Source organism: Molossus molossus, unplaced genomic scaffold (genome assembly GCF_014108415.1).
Source record: "Molossus molossus isolate mMolMol1 unplaced genomic scaffold, mMolMol1.p scaffold_m16_p_19, whole genome shotgun sequence".
Classification (NCBI taxonomy): Eukaryota; Metazoa; Chordata; class Mammalia; order Chiroptera; family Molossidae; genus Molossus; species Molossus molossus.
This window is the reverse complement of record NW_023425354.1, coordinates 27,662,186-27,677,814: the sequence shown is the minus strand read 5'-3', so window position 1 is coordinate 27,677,814 and position 15,629 is coordinate 27,662,186. Positions and strand designations below refer to the sequence as shown.

General features: G+C 48.1%; 1 protein-coding gene across 1 annotated transcript; it reads left to right on the top strand.

The window, feature by feature from the left end:
- The first annotated feature begins 5,634 nt into the window (after positions 1–5,634).
- On the top strand, positions 5,635–11,162 carry PNPO (pyridoxamine 5'-phosphate oxidase). The gene is made up of 7 exons (XM_036268771.1): positions 5,635–5,885; positions 6,866–6,990; positions 8,400–8,499; positions 9,328–9,381; positions 9,623–9,751; positions 10,064–10,134; positions 10,350–11,162. The coding sequence occupies exons 1-7, from the start codon at positions 5,721–5,723 to the stop codon at positions 10,516–10,518; spliced, it is 813 nt and encodes a 270-aa protein (XP_036124664.1). The 5' UTR covers positions 5,635–5,720; the 3' UTR covers positions 10,519–11,162.
- Positions 11,163–15,629: the final 4,467 nt, after the last annotated feature.

The following is a 15,629-nucleotide window of genomic DNA, read 5'->3' as shown; positions in this document are numbered from 1 at the left end:
GCCTCCAATGGGATGCCTGCATTAGAAGGGGGCAGGAGAATGTATTCTGCCTAGCCCAGGTGATGACATGAGTACAGAATGGAGAGAGCTGGTGGCAAAATTAGCCCTCATCTGCCCCGCCGGTGTGGCTCAGTGGTTGAAAGTCGACCCATGCACCAAGAGGTTGCTAGTTCGATTCCCGGTCAGGGCACATGCCCAGGTTGTGGGCCAAACCCCCAGTGGGGGGCATGCAGGAGGCGGTTAATCGATGTTCTCTCTCATCAGTGTTTCCATCTCTCCCTACCTCTCTCTTCCTCTCAGTGGTTAGAGCATCAGCCCACCGACCGGGGGGTCACAGGTTCGATTCCCTGTCAAGGGCATGTACTTGGGTTTCAGGTTTGTTCCCCGGCCCAGGTTGGGGCATGTGCAGGAGGCAACCAATCAATGTGTCTCTCTCACATCAATGTTTCTTTCTGTCTCTCTCCCCCTCCCTCCCTCTCTTCCACTATCTCTAAAAAAAAAATATCCGCAGGTGAGGATTAGCAACAAAAAAAAATCAAACCAGCAAATAGAACTCAGGCTTCCATTTTTACAATCACCTTCTGGGGGCCCTTTGAGGCCTCACACGAGTATGTTGAGGGGAGTCACCTGCAGCATCTCAGGTCCCTGTACCCAACAGGGGCTCCTGACTTATGGATGTGGCTGAGGCCTACAGGGTGGGGAGTCCAGGAAACTGAACAAGAGGTGAGACACTCTTATGAACTGACCAAGGTCTTTGGGGTTGGAACAAAGCCACTAAAGGAACTACAGTAACCTCAGGGCAGGTGGCAGCTGGGTTTCCTGGTGAAGGGTTCTTCAGGGAGTAGAAGAGGCAGGAAGTGAATCAGGGAAGATGGAATAAAGAACAGGGCTGTGGGTGAAAAGAAAGCAAACCATGGTGGGAAACAGCAGAGAATCAGGGCTGGAAAGGAGAGTCAAATACCTATCAACCAGATTTCTCAGTGAAACTAAGAATCACCAGGTCATATCCTTTGGGCCTGCCTAGAAACCAGCCATCCGCCTCCTTCCTCTGCCTGTGGCCCACACTAATTCCCAAGGCAGCCAGTGCCAGGACTGAGATTGATGTCCCAAGACCTCACTCAGCTTGAAAAAGCTTAACATCCCTCAAGCCAACAAGGAAGGACACTTGGTCCAGTTCCCACCAGGTGCAAAAAAACCTCCCAAGTTCTACTCACAGTGCCTATCACCTGGCTCCAGAGAGGATTAACAAAACAGTTTATACATAAACATGACAGATTAGCATTTCCTGGCTGGCATGTTGAGAAGGAGCCAGAGAAAGTAAGTGACATGATCCAGCTCATGAAAGAGCTTCTAATGGGGAACATGTATAAAAACAACGTGATGTATTTGCAAAGTGACCCATGAGCACATGTAAAGATTGTGTGAGGGGTCAACCACATAACCACAGGCAAGGACACTCAGGTAAGAGTCAGCCTCCTCCATGCACGGCTGGTGTGACTCAGTGGACTGAGTGTTGTCCCACGGACTGAGAGATCCTGGTTCGATTCCCTGTCAAGGCACATGCCCGGGTTGCGGGCTCGATCCCTAGTAGGGGACGTGCAGGAGGCAGCTGATCGATGTGTCTCTCTCACAACGATGTTTCTATCTCTCTCTCTCAATAAAAACATATTTTAAAAAAAAGAGTCAGCCTCCTCTGCATCCCTCCTCTGGGCCACCTGATAACCATACTCAGGACTCAGGCATCTATTGGCAGAGCACCAAGTACCCACCCTTATGTGTGTTCTGAGTTCACCCCAAGGCTGGGCCCAAGAATTCCTGAGCTTAGGGGCCCCAGCATACCCCCTCTGGCCCGCCATCAGCCTCCTGGAAAGCTGGGCTGTATATCACCAGCATCATTTCCATCCTCCTGGGCCTCTCCCCTCCCCCACTGTCCTCCTAAACTCTCCCAGGCCCTCTGCTCTTCTCAGACATTCTGATCCTCCCCCATGGCTTCAGGTGCCATGTAGGTGGCTCATGACACCTACAATGATCTCATCAGCCCAGACCTCTCTCTTAAGCTCCAGACTTGATTATCCAACCCGACCAAACGTGGATGTCCCATAAAATCTCATGCTCCACAGGTTTGATAGTGACATCATCTCTCCCCCAAACCTCCTCCTCCAACATGCCCCACTTCAATGAACAGCACCACCCATGTGACACAAGAGTCTCACTTCTATTTAGACAACACTGCAGCATCTTTTTGTTGTTAATCCTCGCTCAAGGATATTTTTTACCAGAGGATATTTTTCCATTGACTTTTTAGATAGAGTAGAAGGGAAGGAGGGAGGGAGGGAAGGAGGGAGAGAGAGAGAAACATCAATGTGAGAGACACACATCGATTGGTTGCCTCCTGCATGCCCCTGACCCGACTGGGGCTGGGGTTCGGGGCTGGGGATCAAACCTGCAACCCAGGTATGAGCCCTTGACTGGGAGTTGAAACTGTGACCCTTGTTCCTCGGGCTGATGCTCTAACCTCTGAGCCAAACCGACCAGGGCAACACTGCAGCATCTTGCTGCCTCCCTCACCCATCATCCACTTGGGCACCAGGTCCCAAAACACAATCACTAAGCTAGCACTGAAATATATCATCCAATCCAACTAAACGGTGATTTCAGAACATAAATGCAAAAGCATCAAAAGAAAACAGGCAAAGCGTAGTTCCCAAACCCACCTGCAGCCTCACTGTTTCATATGGAGAAACCAGTGTGCCTCTCTGTACAGTGAAATATTACAATATATTTTCTATTTCATTTAAGACTGTCTCAAGAAAAGATTAATCAATTTACAAAGTTGAGGGGGTGAGGGGATGGCAAAGTATTTAATAAAAAACCGTAACAATAAAAAATTCATTTCTCCCAAGCAGGCAAAACCCTTGCTGAGGTTGCAGCAGTAGTGGCACAACCGGCAGACGTGTTCCCCCCTCCTTTTTGCACTGCGGGGCTGCTTTGTGATCTAGGCACCAAATCCCATTAGGCAGAAAAGCACAATGCAAGCCTACTTATTATTTTCAAGACAAAGGGGAAAATATTAAAAGGCAACCAGTTGCAAGCTTCCCTCACTAATTGCCAAGCATGGGAGAGGCTGTTGGAATCTACTTTTTCTCATCTGGTCTTTAAAAAACAGGAATTAGACACTGTGGTTCCACAATAGCACAGGATAAAAAAGAATCATTGTCCAAAAGCCTAACCCGTGCCACCTGCCTGATCTTCAGTTGACACGCCAGCCCCTGCCTAAGTGCCCAGCCCATGTTCGCACCACCACCACCCGTTCCAGCAGGATCACGCGGCTCCAAGTTTCCCCAAGGCACCCAGCCTTTACTCACGTCGTTCCCTCTTTTTGCCATGCCCGATCCATTGCCCATCTGGAAAACACATACTCATTAAGACAAATCAAATGTCTGCTCCCTTTACAAAAGATTCCTGACTCCTGGAACCCTGGAGACCACTTCCTCCATTGTGCTCCCCATTTCCTCACAGAAGTACCTTAACTCTTCAGCTTACAGATTTGCTTCCCCCTACAGACTACAAACCCCTGCGGGTAGGAACCATGTCATCTTCATCTTTGTATGCTCGGATCTAGTTCAGTACCTGGTCCAAAACAAGTCTTTAATAAATGTCAACTGAATGAACACATGTCTATACAGTTGACCCTAGAACAACATGGTTTTGAATTGCACGGGTCCACTTATACGTGGATTTTTTTTCAGACTGTTAATGTATTTTCTCTTACTTATTCATAATTTTCTCAATAAAAATTTTCTTTTTCTAGCTTACTTTTTTTTCTAAGAATCCAGCATAAAATACATGTAACATACAAAATGTAGTAATAGACTGTTTATATTATCAGTAAGGCTTCTAGTCAACAGTAGGCAGTTCATTTTTGGAGGGGTCAAAAGTTATATGTGAATTTTCAACTAGGGAGGGGTCAGTGGCCCTAACCCTGGCGTTGTTCAAGGGTCAACTGTACTGCGCGCATGGTTTTAAACCAAATCATTCAAATGATCCTAATCTTGGTGCCCTAGAATCCTGGATCCAGGGGAGCATAGCCCAGGAGTGCTAAGAGTGTGGACCCAGGAACAAAACTAAGTCAAAGGGCACTAATTACTGCTTACACAGATTTAAGTCCAGGTATTTGGGAGGAGGGAAGGTCAGTCATGTTCATATGTGGAAAGACAACTTCAATAAGAAAATCCAGTCAACTCTCTCTGTCATGTTGATGGAGGAAAACAATACAGCAAAACATTCCAACCAGTGGTGCCCTAGAATCCTGGATCCAGGAGAATTCATAGATCAACATTAAGCCTTGAGATATATATTATTTCTTTGTAGCAAATTTGTCTTCCAGATTCTATTTGGCTCAAGGTATGTGCGAATGATAAAGGCTGACAGGTATCTAAAGTAGGGCTTTATGAAGCTTAGTTGTAATGCAGACACCTGGGCAGGGCAGGAAGTTCCCTTACCTGACACAGTCCTGGGGTGCCTGCCTAGATGGTTCTTGCAGCTCCCCTTCCTGATGATGGTGGAAACCAGGACTATAGAGAGGCCTTGACCCATGGCTGCCCCAGCCAGGTCAAAGCTAGAATGGACACTGGCAGGTTTCCCATTTCTCAGCCCTGTGTCGACATCCTGGAAATGGTTTTGCACAGCCACCTAATCTCCTGTGCCCTTAGTTATGGCTGGCATTGACTTAGGTACCAAACTCTAACTGTCTGGGAAGGGCAAAATGTGAAAAAGGGGAAACTCAATGAAGATGGGGGAGGCCTGGGAGAGGTGGGGCAGTGGTAACCTTTCCATCTACCTGGCTAGTCTGCTGCACCATGAAAGGGAAAGTCATGAGCAAATGAAGCAGCATGCTCGGCCTGGGGTGAAAGAAATGAGGCTGGAGAGAGGGGGTTCACAGCTGGAAGAGGAAGATGGCTCTGGGACAGCTTGATCCCAAATATCCCTCTTCCCCCTTCCCATTCAGCTGTCTTTCTTCTCACTCCACAGTCTCTTCCTGACCCCAATGCACCTTCCTAAGCCCCGGAGCGCGGGCGCGCGCGCGCGCACACACACACACACACACACACACACACACTGCACAGCACCTATTTGGAGTGATCACAAGTCACTTCAACCTTTCTCACTCTCGCCTCGATTTCTTCCTTAAACCAGATGCCCCTTTCGCTGTGTCTCCCCGTCACCTTGCCTCTGGGTCTGGCCCTTAATTCCATTTTCCATTTGTCCTTTCCCAAGCCTCCCCACTAGGGGTACTTCCTGCACTAGGCTCGCCTTATGGCACCTACCAGGGGCCAGCCACTTAATACTGACCACTCCCCTCAAGCCTCCAGGGTCTCATCCCCGCCCCCAGCCTGGGCGACAGCAGTCCCTATATCTTTAACAAACCTCCACGTGCGCGTTAACGGCGGTGACAGAATTTCCTTGTCTCCCTGCTCCCGCCCCCGGAGGCGCCTCCCATTGGCCGCTGGGTTCCTCTGTTCTCGCTCTAATTGGCCTCGCTCCGGAAAACTCCAACCAATGCCCTCCCAGCGCCTGTCTCCCTCCTCTGAAACTTGGGCTCCCATTGGCTTCGAGGACTTAGGGTATCTGGGCTTGGCTCCTGACAAATTCTTCCTTCCCCGGGGTAGACTCTGGACTGAGAAACTGGTTCCGATCGCAACGGAACCCGGCGCCAGGTGATGCTGGGTCACGTGGCCGACGGCCCCATGACGTACGGGCTGCGAGGCGTCACCGTGACGTTCGGGCGACCGACCAAGTGGCCCCACTACCTGCGACACCTGTGCAGCCGTGATACAGTCATGGACCTGGGACCGATGCGCAAGAGTTACCGCGGGGACCAAGAGGTGTCGCCGGGCAGGGTCTCCGCAGGGATGGGGGAACAAGGGGTCACAAGTCATTTGAGGAGGGGAGGGGCGGTGGGAAGAACCCCACGGGGTTCCTGGGACCACCTCGTGGGACGTGGAGGCTTGGGGTCATCCCCACGAGCATAGAGGGTTCAAAAACAACCGACGGGTGGGGGGGGGGTTCTGAGGAAACCGGGACAAAGATGGGTTCGGGAGACAGCTTGTGGTGGTGGGTAAGGGCTCGGTCTCCAGCCTTCCAGGGCTGTAATCCTGCCATTCACGGGATGCATCTCCTTAGGCAGCTTACTTAACCACTCTGGGCCTCAGTTTTCTCACCTGTGAAGTGATGGTACCTACCTCACAGGAATGTGGCGGACTCAGATGTTTGTAAAGTACTTAGAACAGGGACAATCATTGTATAAATGTTTAATAAGTAAAACATGGGGGTGGGGACTAACTCACAGAGGAGGAGGGAGAATGCTCCTAGCTCCTTGCTGCCTTCATTCCATTTGCTTACCATTTGGAGAAGTTCTTTTCCTTTCCCTCCTCTGGAGAGGAACCAAGAGAACTGTTTAGAATTGAGGCCCAAAGCCTCTGGTTGCATGGGAGCAGTTCCAGAAATTCTTGTTAAACATGCATTTTCCATTAAACCTTAGATCTATTGAATGAGGATTTATAAAGGCGGAGCCCAGAATTTGTCTTTTCTTTTTCTGAAGGCTTTTCAAGTGGTAGATTTGACACCCATGACATGAAATCCTGATTCATTATCCATTACTAGCTGTGGGACCCAGCAAGTTAGTCTACTTTCTTATGCTCGTGTCCTCACCTGTAATATGGGGCAAATAGAACCTACTTCCTGAGTACTGTTTTTTGTTATGAGGACTAAGTGAATTAATATTTGAAAAATGCCTAGAATAGTTCTATGTACACATTAAGCAATATATGTGTTTATTAAAAGAAATAAAACTCTTCCTTCCCAGGCATTTGACGAAGCTCAGCTGGCCTCTCTGGACCCCATGAAGCAGTTTGCTGCCTGGTTTGAAGAGGCTGTTCAGTGTCCTGACATAGGGGAAGCCAACGCCATGTGTCTGGCTACCTGTACCAGGTGGGCATAGCCGTGAGCCCTTATATGGGTGGGTACAAATAAAGCAGGATACTTAGGAAGCTCTCAGTTTGATGGATGACAACTTTATGGTTCTAGCTCTTTTATTAACATGCTGTGTGGCCTCAGACAAGTTACTTGTCCTCTCTGGGCCTCAGTGTCCTTACCCATAAACCAAAAATCACACTTCACTCAATTACATCTCAGTGATGAAATGCAGTGCCTCATTCATTTCTACTCTTGATGCAACCCCCTCCCATACACCCTTGCCTCGCTTACCTCCCCACCTACCGTATTCCTAGCTGCCCTTTAAGAGTTATATCTCCTGAGATCTCTCCATGAAGCACTCTCTCTCTTTCTTGAAATAATAGACAATGCTTGGCTGTATCGTTCACTTGATAATCAGTCATCGAAACATCTCTCATATTAGCCTCTTATCCAACTCTTCTTGTCCCCCCTCACTAAAGTGTAAGGCCTTGAAGGCAAGGCTCTTGTACTGGGCCTGGGGTATACCCCAGAGCCCTGAGCAGAGGATCTGACATAACCTTCTGTGGTCCCTAAGCACTGGATGATTACACTATTGTTGGTTGTTGCCCTTATAGCCTTGTTACTTTACTAGAGCTGCCATAAAAAAATACCACAGACAGGGTGGCTCAAACAACCGAAACTTACTTTCCTTTTAAAAAAAAATTTTTTTTCTTTATTGATTTTTAGAGAGAGAGGTAGGGAGAGGGAGAGAGAGATAGAAACATCGATGAAGGAGAACATCTATTAGCTGCCTCCTGCATGCCCCCCACTGGGGATTGGGCCCACAACCTGGGCATGTACCCTGACCAGGAATCAAACCGGTGACTCTTGGTGCATGGGTCGATGCTCAACCACTGAGCCACACGGGCTGGGCCGAAATTTACTTTCTCACAGTTCTGGAACCTAGAAGTCCAAGATTAAGGTGCTGTCAGATATGGTTAGTAAGGCATCTCTTTATGGCTTGCAGATGGCTGTCTTTTTTCTATGTCCTCACATGGCCTTTCTTTTGTGCATTCAGGGGAGCAAGTGAGAGATCTTTGGTGTCTCTTCCTTTTCTTATAAGGACACTAGTCCCTTTGGATTAGAGTCCCACCTTTATGACTTTATTTATCCTTTCTTCCCTAAAGGTCCTATCCCCAAATACTAACATTGGGGTTAGAGCATCAACGTAGCATTTTAGGGGGACACAGTTCAGTCCTTAGGCATCAGTGTCATATTGTACTTTCAGGACAAATCCCCAGAGACAAGTGGGAGTGGGTGGCCGAGTGCCCTGACTGTACAGAATAAGGGACACAGCTATAGGGGTGCTCAGACATCCTAGGGGGAGGGGTGGCAGTGAGGACATTGAAATGGGCTCTGACTGCACCCTCTGCTCTTTGTCCCAGAGATGGGAAGCCCTCTGCTCGCATGGTGCTGCTGAAGGGCTTTGGCAAGGATGGCTTTCGCTTCTTCACTAACTTGGAGAGCCGAAAGGGAAAAGAGCTGGTAAGGGTTCATAGTAAATCCTCAGGGCTGCAGAGTCCAGCCCTTCCTCATCAGTCACCTTCTCATGCCACCCCACCTCAACTCAGTTGCAGTCTGTGCTCAAGTGCCACTCTACCTGTGGGCCTTTGCACTTGCCATTCTCCTTGTGCATGAGTGCTCTCTCCAACCATGCCCACCTCGGTCATCTGTTTACCCAAGTAACTCCTGTCCCTTCAGTCTCAGCCCCAATGTTATCTCCTGGAAAAAGCCTCCTCAACTCCTACACTAAGCCAGCCACTTATGTTGTTTGCTATCATTATGACTAGCACTGTCCCTGCCATTTTTTCAGTTTCTAACTGTGCATTTTTATGATTATGTGATTAATGTTTGTGTCCTCTGTTAAGTGGTAAGCTTTGTGGGGGCAGAGGCTACATCTGTTGTATTTGTTATACCCCCAGGACCTCTTCTGGGTCTGAGTACAGAGTTGGCACTTCATATGCATGCAATTCACAAATCCAAATGAGTCACCCTCCCTGAATCCATGCCAGCAAAACATGCATTTCTGAGAACTTGCAAACCTGTGGGTTTGTGAAATGGCAAGCATCACTTGAAGTCCAACTGGCTTAGGTTTCCATTGCAGCTCCGCCACTTTGTGTGAGCCTGGGCACAATACTTAACCTGTCTCCACACCTGTAAAAGTAGGCCTACCTTTGAGAGTTTAAATGAGATATTACATTGAATGCATCTCCTGTGGGCCTGTGAGCTTTAGACTTCTGCCTTCCCCCTGCATACCAGAGGCATCCTCCCTACTGTCCTGACGGCTGTCTATGGATTCTCTTTCATTTCCAGGACTCTAATCCCTTTGCTTCCCTTGTCTTCTATTGGGAGCCTCTAAACCGTCAGGTAAGTATTCCCAGGACAGGGTGGGCTACGTTGGGAAGGGCCTGAGTTAATATATGAGCCCAGTGGAGTTCCCCAGGCTGGGCAAATATTCTGCTTCTCTAATAGCTCTCAATTGATTCGTCTAGTTGAAACCAACAGTGGTGGGAGAGTGGATAAAGAGAAGACAGAGAGGAATGGGCCTGTACTGGTGGGGAGGGTGAGCAGCATTGAATGCCATGTAGCCAAGGCCATCCCTGAGCAGGTGCGTGTGGAGGGCTCTGTGAAGAAGCTGCCAGAGGAGGAAGCCACCTACTACTTCCACTCCCGCCCCAAGAGCAGCCAGATTGGGGCTGTGGTCAGTCACCAGAGTTCCGTGATCCCTGATCGGGAGGTGAGTGGGGCTTCCCGTTAGTCCTTCGGGTGGCAAGAACCTGGGCTCATCCCCAGAGGCTGTCTCCCAGTGATGCCAGGGCCCTCTTTCTCTAGCAAAGTGAAAAGGGTGGTCTCCCTTGGGGAATGGGGATGAGGAGTGTCCCCACTCCTCATGGGCCAATGGGCCTCCTGAGTCTGTCTAACCCTCCCGCTGGACTGTGTACCTGGAGGCCAGAGGCCAGCCTGCCTTGCTCACCTGTGCTCAATAAGTGGTTATTAAATGAATCATTGACTGGGTCTGGACCTTCCTCCATCTCCTTCCCCTAAACAGTATCTGAGAAAGAAAAATAAGGAATTGGAAAAGCTCTACCAGGAACAAGAGGTGCCGCGGCCAGAATACTGGTGAGTGATGCCTAGTAGTAGTGTGGAAAGGAACACCAGGACCTTTGTGTTTACTTGGAGCTACCCTATCTGTGGAATTACAGATCTACTCCCTGTCGACCCTCATCAGCTATATCCCAGCAACTTCCTTCAGGGGAACCTGGGATGGCGGGGGTGAGGGGGTGACATGGTTGGAAAAATGCACAGAGCCCTGAAACCTTTACTTCCCTTTATAGGGGTGGCTACATCCTGTACCCACAGGTGATGGAATTCTGGCAAGGCCAAACCAACCGCCTGCATGACCGGATCGTCTTTCGGCGGAGCCTCCAAACAGGAGGCTCCCCTTTGGGGCCCATGACCCACCAAGGGGAAGAAGACTGGCTTTATGAGAGACTTGCTCCCTGACTCCCAGTCTGTGGTGCCCACTGGAGCTAGGACCAGGTGCTGAGAGAAGGTGTGGGATTGGGAACCAGGCCCTTCCAAACTCAACCCATTCCCCTCCCCACTTCTTATATTTAGTTGGTTCTCAGTAAGCTGTCTAGTGGAATGTAATGGTGGCATAGAGAATCACAAATGGAACATAATGTCATAACTATTTTCTTGATTTTGACAATAATTTATTTTAATAGCTCCCTCTAGGGGTAGCAGCTGGAGTGATTTCCTTTTCTGATGACACAGGGTGAGTCCCCAGCAGCCTGTCTTTTTACCACCAGTGACACAGCCAGTACTGGCCAAAGCTGATTGGTCCCAGCATAAGCACCTGAGCCAATCTAGCCAATCCATTTTTCTGGTCAACTATTTAAAATTTGAAATGGAGAGACCCAGAGCATGATGCATCATTGTAGCCAAGTCAATAATGGCAACCAAGAAGCAATAGCCTCGGGCTGCTGCTCTTGCAATTCCCTGCAGGGCTCTGGATCCCTCCTTCCCCTGTCTGGGCTGTGCAGGTCCTCGTCCTCCTGCTTCAAACACCCACTACCCCTAAAAAAAATTTTTTTTTTTTTTTGGTACGTACCCCTAGCGGGAACCGAACCCAGGACTCTCCGGTCTGCAGGCTGACGCTCCAACCACTGAGCCAAACCGGGCAGGGCCCTAAAAAAAATTTTTTTTTTATCCTCACCTGAGGACATTTTTCCATTTTATTCAGATAGAGTGGGAGGGAGAGAGAGGAAGAGAGAGAGAGAAACATTGACATGAAAGGGACACACTGAGTGGCTGCCACCCGCACAACCCAACCAGAGCCGGGGACAAACTGCAACCAAAATACATGCCCTTAGCGGGAACCAAACCCGGGTCTCTCTGGACTGCAGGCTGACACTCTAACCGCTGAGCCAAACCGACCAGGTCTAAAAAAAAATTTTTTGACATAAACTAGCAGAATCAATTTCTGTTGATTGCAAATAAAAGAACCTTAACTAACTCATTTTTTAACAGATATTTTTATAGTACTTACCCTAATGATAGCTGCTGTCCATTATCTGAAGCACAGCAATGTGGAAAAAGGTTATATTTATTCTCTGTAGCTCCAAAGGACCCATAGGTGGATATTACACAGAAATAGATTCATCTCAATATGGAGAGAGATTTCAAGAGGGAGGAGGTAGTGAGTGTTAGGTAGTGAGTGTTCACTTATTGGAAGTATTCAATCCCAGCCAGGAGATTTGTAGGGATTCATGTGCTGGTAGCTGCGGGCCAGGAAGATTTTAATTAAGCTTTACTTTTCATGTTTATTTATAAACTTTATTTTAAAAAAATTGATTTTAGAGAGAGAGGAATGGAGAAGGAGAGAGAGAAACATCGATAGAGAATGTTGATTGGCTGCCTCCTGCATGCCCCCCACTGGGGATTTGCCCTGACCTGTGCATGTGCCCTGACCAGGAATCGAACCAGCGACCTCCTGATGTGTGGGTTGATGCTCAACCACTGACCCACACCAGCCAGGCAGTGTTTATTTATTTTACTTTCCAGACATAAAATTAAATTACAATAAAACCTTGATATAATGGTCTAACTCAGGTGAGGGGGTATCTGTTAAAGCCAAAAGCCCGTTATATACAGGGTGGGGCAAAAGTAGGTTGACAGTTGTGAGTATGCAAAACACAGAGTGTTCTTGTATTATTATTTATTAATTATTGTATTATTTTCCATGTGAACAACTGTAAGCCTACTTTTTCCCACCCTATAATAAAGTAGGTTTTCAAAATAAGTATTTAAAAATTGACAAATTAGTTTACCTGTTTTTACTTACGTAGACACGTTTGTGTAATTAAAATTATGTGTGAAAAGTTTAATTTCACAGGAAAGTCTTCTATATGTATTACAATAATTTTAAATTTATACAGAATAGGCCTAGTAAACACGTGCATTCACCAGTCACCGTGCATAAACATGCACAGGGCAGGGGCGGGGCTCAGCAGACGTGGGAACGCAGGCTCCTTAAAACTGCTGCAGAAAGTCACGCCATGCGACAACGGATCCAGTTACCTAGAGAAATACGGTGTGATCACGTGCTGATTCACTGAACATTGTTTATAGCGGTGACTCTTGGATTTAAATATGTGGAATATAGTTGTAGATACGTAATATTTATGTCAGCGAAATTACTAGTGTTTTTACCAACATACGGCCTATTCGCTAAAATTTATTTAAAATAACTGCATAACAAAAAATAACTCTTAATTTAACTGTAAGCAAATCTTGGTTTAAAGCATTTTAAAATTAACAGGGTGTTAATTTGCACATATGACATAACAGACTGGAAATTTTTTCCATTGAATCCGAAGTCTGTTAAATCGAGGTCCACAAAATCGAGGGTTCACTGTGTTATAGAAATTATGCCTCTCTGACCACTCACACATCCCCTTCCCCTACTCCTCACCTCTACTGATGATGATTCCTACATCACTGATTTTTCATCCACACTGGAATTACCTGCGGGGAGCTTTAAAAATCCTCATGATGCCTGGATCCTCCCCTTAGGGATGATTTAACCCAGTGATTCTCAACCTTCCTAATGCTGTGACCCTTTAATTCAGTTCCTCATGTTGTGACTCCCAACCATAAAATTATTTTCGTTGCTACTTCATAACTATAATTTTGCTACTGTTATGTCTTAGGCAACCCCTGTGAAATGGTGGTTCAACCCCCAAAGGGGTCACGACCCACAGGTTGAGAACCACTGAACCGGTCTGAGTGCAGGCTGGGCACTGGGAAATTTAAAGGCTCCCCAGGGAACTTTGTAGCCAAGATTGCCACCCCCTGGTCTAGATCCCTGTGTGGTCCTCAGGACAGCAGGAGGCATTGGCATTACTTGGGGGCTCACCCCAGACCCACTGAATCCCATCCTGCATTTAACAGAACCCCCCACCACCCCACCACCACCACCACCAGATGACTGGATACACTGGTCTCAACCTCTAAACCTACTGCCTGTCAATCTCACGATTGGATTCTCCAGTAACCCTCTGCTGAGGCCTGTGTTGAGCTGTATTGGCTTTCCTTGAGCAAAGTCTAGTGACCAGGGACAGCCTAGATGAGTGGCCTATAGGCTGTGGTGAGGTGCCAGGCTGGGTTAATGTTTGCTGTGACTAAACCAGGATAAGAGAACTATTTGTGCACATTGACATTGAACTTGCCACTCTGTAAACTGTTTCATTCCATTGTATGGGCATGTGCTTCAGCATCTCTGTTATTGACCAACTCCCCCAAGGGCCTCCCTCTTGGTGTTGATCCCCTCTGAAGCCTTAGTGTGGGAAGACACAACCCTAACCTTTCCAAAACCTGCAGGAGGGTGCTGGGGTACCCCACCCTATTATGTCCTATTTGTGTTCCTGGGATCAGTGTACCCCCCACCCCAGCTTTGAGCCTGGTCTCAGCAGTTCCTTTCCTGTTCTCTGTCTGACAATCACTTTGCGAAATCTGTAATAAAAACTCATCAGATGTGGGTGATGTTAATGTTCGATCTGGCCTGGTCTTGCCCCTCACCCTAGGAAGGAGGAAAGTTGGGAGATTTAAACAACTCTCCTCCCACCTCGATTCTTCTCTCTTGGGAGGTGGGGCATCCAGCAGGGGGAGCCCGCTGCCCAAGGTTGGCCCCTTCTGGGCCGCACAGGCCAGTTCTAGCCTGCCCCTCCTGCCTCCCCCTTCCCTCCCTTGGGTTGAGTCCCAGTGAAACTGTGGTCGATAACCTGTAGCCTCTCCCGGCTCCTGCACATATTTGCACTTTCGGTTCCTCCTTCTCTGGCCTGGTAAAAACTTGAAGCTGCCTGGGCTCTGACTCCCTGGACAGCCAGATATCCCTTTGACCTTTGGTAACTATTTCATCTCCTCACCCCCATCCACTAATACCCAGTTTAGGGGTGTATATGGAGTTTCCCGGGAAGATTCCTGCAGTCATCACCTTGGGACTGTGGAGCATGGTCACATGCACGGGGCAGAGGGGTCTGCAGACAGACCCTCTCACCTAAGAGGAGGAATGGTGGCAACTGGGTGCCAGCATTAGGTCTGGCATTAGGTCAGCATTAGGCCATAGGTAAGGTCCATGGCCCAGGCCCCAGCCTCAACCCCCAATCCTCGCCTCAAAGAAGCTCAGGATGGGCTGGAGTGGGAGGTCCCTACAATCTGGGGTCTCCATATACTCAGCCTCAAAGCCAATTGGCTTTCCCCTGTTGGTCCCAGAGTCTGTGCAGCACCCTCAGGTGGTGCTCACCTCCCAGGACCCCAAGGTCCAGGCCTTGCCATCCCTCATCCTACCTCTCCTTCAGCAGAAGGTGACCGTGTTTTTTCCTTGTCCTGAGCCTCAGTTTTCCATCCCCTAAGCAGATGAAAATCAAGAGTGGAAGAGGCTGTGTGGTTCATTGGTCACATGCACAGGCCAGCTCTGGCTCAAGTTCCAGCTCCACCACTGAGAGAGCATGACCTTGGGCGAGTGACTTTAGCCTCTCTAAGCCTCAGCTAATTTATCTGGAAAATGGAGATAATTAATAGTAGCTCCTGTCTCTCAGTGGAGGATGAGATTAAATAAGGAACCTTGGGGAGTATTTGTCACAGGGCCCGGCCCAATTTAATCCACACCCAAGGATATATATACACTTTTTTTTTTTTTGCTATTTTATTTTTTATTATTATTTTTATTTATTTTATTGTTACAGATGTTTCTCCTTTTTTACCCCATTGGCACCCCCCTCCCCACCTCACACCCGCCCCATCCCCGGCTTTGTTGTCCATGTCTATTGGTTATGCATACATGCATATAAGCTCTGTGATTTATCTCTTCCCACCCCCCCACCCCCTCTTCTGAGGGATGTCAGTCTGTGCCCTACTTCCATGTTTCTGGGTCTACCGTATTCCTCAGACTGTTATGTTCATTATATTCCGTATATAAGTGAGATCATGTGGTATTTGTCTTTTTCTGCTTGGCTTATTTCACTTAGGATAATACTTTCCAGGTCCCTCCATGTCGTCTCAAAGGATAAGAGATCTTTCTTTCTTACAGCTGCATAGTACTCCATTGTGTA

What these genes read in the sequence shown, in the direction of transcription:
- PNPO (XM_036268771.1), top strand. Translation starts at nt 5,721, where the DNA reads ATGCTGGGTCACGTGGCCGACGGCCCCATGACGTACGGGCTGCGAGGC. An exon ending in CCGTGATCCCTGATCGGGAG is followed by an intron (nt 9,752 to 10,063) that starts GTGAGTGGGGCT and finishes TCCCCTAAACAG; the next exon opens with TATCTGAGAAAGAAAAATAA. An exon ending in GTGCCGCGGCCAGAATACTG is followed by an intron (nt 10,135 to 10,349) that starts GTGAGTGATGCC and finishes TTCCCTTTATAG; the next exon opens with GGGTGGCTACATCCTGTACC.